Raw genomic sequence first — 6,000 nt, forward strand, 5'->3', positions numbered from 1 at the left:
CTTCCTTGAAGACGTATGGAATTACATCGTACCCACTACATGGGATCATTATGGCCTTATACCAGAAGCCAAGGAAGCACTCAAAGAATTCGAGTAAGTAAGGACATTTCTATCACGTGAGCAAGAAATGACGGACACCGATGATCCTACACAATCATCTCAAGACCCCTATGCCCAATGGGGGCCCTCTCTCTCAAGACCCCTATGATCAAGGACCTTTGTCCTTATCTATAGGAATGGACACATTTTACTATGCTTAGCCATCGAATTGGCTTCAGCCAAACTTGCTTGCTGACACTCCAAGATCCTCCAAGACTCATGAAGAAGCATCTTCATCAAGCGATGTTAACATGTGGAATACTCAGACATCACAAGTCATTCGAAGCCCCTCTGATATTCGACTTGTAGAACTTGAACAGAAATACGAAGAACATCTTCTTACAAAGATAAGTAACTCTGATGACTTAGATTATGACTATAATGCTCGTAACCGAAGAGATTGTTGACTATAGCAAGTCACTGTAGCGATAGTTTAAGGAAATTACTGTTCATTGTCATTATTCATATCACATAGAATAATTCCTGACTGAATTTTCCAGAGTCTCTATTTGTTTTAGGACCCATGAGCTTGGTCCTTGTTTGTTTGTGACCTCCTAAATGCCTATAAAAGGCAAGGAGGATGTAACGTGTTGGGCAAAGTTTCCTGAAGTAAAGTGAGTGTTTGTAAAAACTCTCAATGTCTTTCTAAAACACTTCTTCTTCTCTAGCCTGGTAAGATCCATTGAGAAATGTAGCTCGGATAGTTAAAAATGTTACCATCCTAGTATCCCTTAGTGTCTCTAGGCTTTGAACTAAATTTCTAAGTAGTTTGCTGCTAAAAGATTGTCCCTAAAGGGTTTGAACTAGACGTTCGTCTATTATGATGGGAAGGCATTCCTGCATAAATTGACCTAGTTATCCCTCGTCCTAAGCTTAGATCCATTCAAGGAGATAATTGTGGGCTTAGGTTTTGATAGATTATTTAAATATTAAATCATGCCTTTGTCTAATAGTTTAAACTTTTAAAACAGTTGGTAGTTGTCTTATCAAATTTCACATGGAATAGAGTAGGAGATCTTGAGTTCAAATCTTTCCAAACCTCATTTACATACCTAAAGATGGGTCCATGTTTAGTACTAGGTAAAAAGAATAAACTAAGCGAGAGGGAGTCATGGAACTTTTACGACAGTTGACAAAATCTCACAAATTTATAAGTGGACCTATTTAAATAAAGGAGGAGGCAGGTCCGATGCTATCAACTCCTCAAATGTATGATTAAATTCTGCAAATTATCTTCTTTAGTTTGGGATTAGCAATAACAAGTAAGGTATGATAGCTTTTCTATTGCCTTGGAAAGATTTGATGGGTTGATGGGAAGGAAGTGGCACTATTTATTTTGCTTTCAGCTTTATTTGCTCTTTATTTACATGAAAAAAGGAAAAAAAAGAAAAAGAGGAACGCAAAAGCACCATTCCTATGGGATCAAGTTAAGAATAATGCGACTTTAGAAATGAAAATGTATTCATTTACTCATTTTACAAGCATTGCATATATTCTAGCAAATCATAAGACATGCACCATATCATAAATAATGTAATATTGCATAGCTAGCGCATGTCAAACTGATCTTATGCTCATGTCAAGAAGTCTTTACGATCACACTTTGCTAGGTGATGAGGTATGAAAATCATATTCGCTATTGTTAAGCGCTGAAAATCACTTCACTCTAATTAAGTCTCAAAAAACACTTTAGCTGCAATTAAGCCTTGAAATAGAATCGGTCTGTATACATGTACATCATGTCATGTCTCAATATGTAGGTTGACTATGAGCATCAAATCAAAACTGCAAAATAACATTGCCCACATACATTTCACCAATATAAATAACATTGCATCCAAAACATTTTCAGATAAAGTTCATCTGAGCCACTAGAGTATGTTTGATTCAGTTTTTTAGGAATAAAAAATATATATACCACAGTATTTTACAGTTCGGCTTCAACATGCGGGCCATGACATAATAGAGTTTTTCCTTCTCGATGAATCGCATCAAGCAATTCTTGCAAAAACGCAACAAGAAGCGGAAGAGCAAAAGTGGGAAGCAAGGGAGGCGCGTAAAATCACGAGTTTGAAGATTTCCTGAGAATCTGACTTTCAAGATATGTTGGGCCCCACTCACCCTCGAGCTGCCACTGGCCCACCGTACACTTGTTAACTCAGCTAATTAAATATTCGTTGATTGCGGCGCTATATAATATATGATTTTGCAAGTTCGCCACTTCCATCGATCATATCACCCAGCAAAACCCCTTTCTGCTCCTGCATTTCCCTAGTAACACGATGGCCAGAGGTCTGCCCCAAAAAGAAGAAAAAGAGGCTAGGAAGTCTCGGCTTCAACTAGCAATAGCAAATGATGATGTTGATGAGGTACATAACTTAATCGGGGAGGAGCAACAACTCTTAGATCGTCTATCTAAGGACCCCTTCCCAAATACTCCTCTACATCTTGCTGCGGCGGCTGGAAAAACACAGGTGGCCATGGAGATAGCCATCTTGAAGCCATCGTTCACTCGGAAGCTGAATCTGGAGGGTTATAGCCCCATGCACTTGGCTTTGCAAAATGAGCATTATAATATTGTGAGGGCACTAATGAACCGTGACCCGAAGTTGATCCGAGTCTCAGGACGATGCGGGATCACCCCTTTGCATTACGTTGCTGGGAAAGAAGGAGACGATGAGTTGGAGATTTTGGTCGAATTCCTATGCACTTGCAAATCATCCATTGAAGACTTGACGAGTCGACGCGAGACTGCGGTTCACATTGCCATAAAAAAAGACAACCTTGAAGCATTCAAGGTTTTGTTTGGATGGCTTCAGCGAGTCCATCTGACAGAAATCTTGCATTGGAAAGACGAAGATGGTAATAATGTCTTAGACATTGCTAAGTCGAAAGAGCTAACCGAGGTAAGTTTCATCGATTTGGTGGTTATTTGGGCTTTCATAGTTCTATGCTTGAAATTGACATAATCTAGTCCAGGAACAAATGATAATGATGAAATACCAGGACTAGAAAATACATGGATTTAGAAACATTCAAAGAGAGGAGATTTGAACTACATTTTGTGCAAAAGTATATCACCTATTATAATCATTCCGGTTAACACTTGTGGATAAGTGTTTGTCGGACAACTGACATTTGATGTTGTCTTGGAAGTGTCCATAAATTTGCTCGATTGGGGTGATCCATCAGAAGCACGGGAATATCAACAAAAATGATTTTTCAAGCTATATGATATATTTCGACCAAAAAAAAAAAAAACTACATACTGTATTATAGGTGAATATTTCACGCGTCGCTTCTAATTCGGCTTACAACTAAATTATTATCCAAAATCTCTTGACATGTTGCATATGCTTTTTACATTTATGTAGTTTTCTTTCACTTATCAATTTAATTTTTTGGGTTGGATATTAACAAGCATGTGATAGTTGCGGCAATAGACAAATCCACATTTTTGCAGTGGGGGAAGTTCAACAATGTGGCAGTATTAGTGTAATGGGGGCATTTCAACAAGATAGAACCATGTGTATAGATCAGTATAATTGTTGAGATAGGAGCTGATAAAAGGAAGAGAGAGAGAGATTAAATCTACAAATTGACCACGGCATGTGGAGTGAACGCACAAACACGGAAAAAATAGCACTGTCTCTAATATCTTGTTAGAATGTCCAACCCAAAATCTAGACCTGTTAAGTAAAAGGAGACCACATTAATATAAAATTCATATAAAACTTATTGTCAAGTGATGTAGGATAATATTTTGACAAAAGAGATGGAACGAGGTGCAAATGAGGACTTTCATGGTATTTAACATTACTAAAAATTATCTATTGAAAAACTCTGAAATGAATTTTGCCTTTATAGAATATGGATTAGTTCAAGTAAATCAGAAGTGATCGCGCAATTTATAATTAATAACCTGCTTGAATACTTCAGTTTTTTTTTTTCATCAACAAATAAGGAAACATTTGGGACTTCATTACATGGGTTGAAATTATTGCTTTTGATAAATAAGGTTCAGTAAACTTGTTCCCACGCTACATCAATGGTTGCATCACTAGTATCGCTCGAACTTAAGTGTCATGAGCTCACTTTTTTGCCCAGTAGTAAAGATAGTGACAAAGCAATGATTGATATTGAAGGGATACATATTTCATTTTGTTCCCTTTACATTTCTTCCAGATTAGCGACCTATTGAGTAGGCACCGGATCACCGACCTGTTGATTGGGTATGTCAATTTGAAAGAGAAGGACTTCCGGGATAAGACAACTCGGGAAGTCTCTCAAGGGAATCCTAGTGGCGATCAAGATCTTGCGGAGGAGTCACGACCTCCTACTCTCAGCCTCTCTTTGTCTCATTTTTTAAGGAGAGAACTAACTTGTTTTGAGAAGTACGCAATGTGTTTCGGCCTAAATGAATCCGCTCGTGAAATAATCCTCGTAGTAGCTACCTTAATTACGACTGCCACTTACCAAGCCGCTGTCACTCCTCCGGGAGGATACTGGGGGGATAACTCGTCAAATCCCCCAGCCAATTTCACTGTCGTTACTGCCAATTCCAGCGGCATTGCTGTTGGAAAACCACATCAAGCCGGAGACGTTATCATGAGCGGCAAGTATCTATACCCGTTCACGGCCCTCAACGGTATGGTTTTCTTGCTCTCCGTCATCACAATCTGGAGCACCGCTATTCCCCTATTGCCCCACACTATCCCGGTTTACTTGCTAGTGTTGCTTCTCAGTGGTACCTTCCTTGCGACCGCTACAATCGGATTCCCGGAATCCGATGCGGTCGCAGCAGGTACCATAGAGATATTGTGTATGAGCTTGCTGCTCGTCGTGTTGGCGGTCCCCACATACTTCTGGTACAGTTACTACCGATATAAATTACGACTCCGAACAGATGCCACAGGGAGACACGTCGGCAACTTCCTTGAGTTGAAGGACCGGAAATAGTTTGCAATATCTACTCTTTTAAGTATTCTTCTCGCGTATGCTATATCATCTGTGTTTCTAGTCTTGAGGTTTGTAAGAACTGGACTCTTCTTATTAGTTGCATGTAATGGACTCATCTAATAATCCTTGATTCCGAGAGGCCTTCACTCTTGCTTGAAGTCGAGACTTTCAAATAGCTTCCCCCAATTCAACTTCGACGCAATGAACACAAAAAGCACTGAGTTGCAACTCGCAAGTACGAATGCCCGAAGCATACACGCACAAGAGTCACGGACAGAAATCTCTTTAGGTTTTTTATTTCTAGAAAGAGGCAAACCGCATGATCCTATAAAACATAACAAATTAATACAGTTGCAACACTTGCTCTAAAAATTATTAATAAATAAAGTAACCGAAAAAGAAATGCTGAAAATATAACAAAACCTAGCTAAAACTCAAAAAAGAAAAAAAAAAAAAAGCTAGGCCCTATGGTATCTTCCAAAAAAAATATCAACTTATTTAAAAAAATAATAATAAAAACAATAAACTCAAAAATTATATAATAAGCGAATATCCTAAACCAACTTAATCAAAGAAGGATATATCATACTTCAAGGTCCTATATTCATAACAAAAAAAAAAAAAAAACGTAAATCCGCGCTTAAGGGATACTACACCATTCCCTTTTATTGGGAAAAAAAGAAGAAGCTGACCTTGAGTTTCTGAAATGTCGAGGTATCTAATAAAGCATATGTCCTAAAATGCTCTTGGAATTTGGAACCATATTACGAGATCAATCACAATTTCTATTATGAAATTGCACTTTGATTCCAAAAAAATAACGCCCGCAAACAATCCATTGAGTAGAATATGTTAATAAAAGAATAGAATCAGAAGAACACACCATAAAATTTGTTATTGAAGTTCATCCAAACCTAGACCACGAATCCACTTGTGACATGT

At 38.2% G+C, this 6,000-nt stretch overlaps 1 protein-coding gene across 1 annotated transcript; it reads left to right on the forward strand.

Moving 5' to 3' along the window:
• Positions 1 to 2,381: 2,381 nt before the first annotated feature.
• LOC104443297 (ankyrin repeat-containing protein BDA1) lies at positions 2,382 to 5,058 on the forward strand. Its single transcript, XM_039310964.1, has 2 exons — positions 2,382 to 3,005; positions 4,285 to 5,058. Exons 1-2 carry the CDS (start codon positions 2,382 to 2,384, stop codon positions 5,056 to 5,058), a joined length of 1,398 nt encoding a protein of 465 aa, XP_039166898.1.
• The last annotated feature ends 942 nt before the right edge of the window (positions 5,059 to 6,000 follow it).

Source organism: Eucalyptus grandis, chromosome 4, assembly GCF_016545825.1.
Source record: "Eucalyptus grandis isolate ANBG69807.140 chromosome 4, ASM1654582v1, whole genome shotgun sequence".
NCBI lineage: Eukaryota > Viridiplantae > Streptophyta > Magnoliopsida > Myrtales > Myrtaceae > Eucalyptus > Eucalyptus grandis.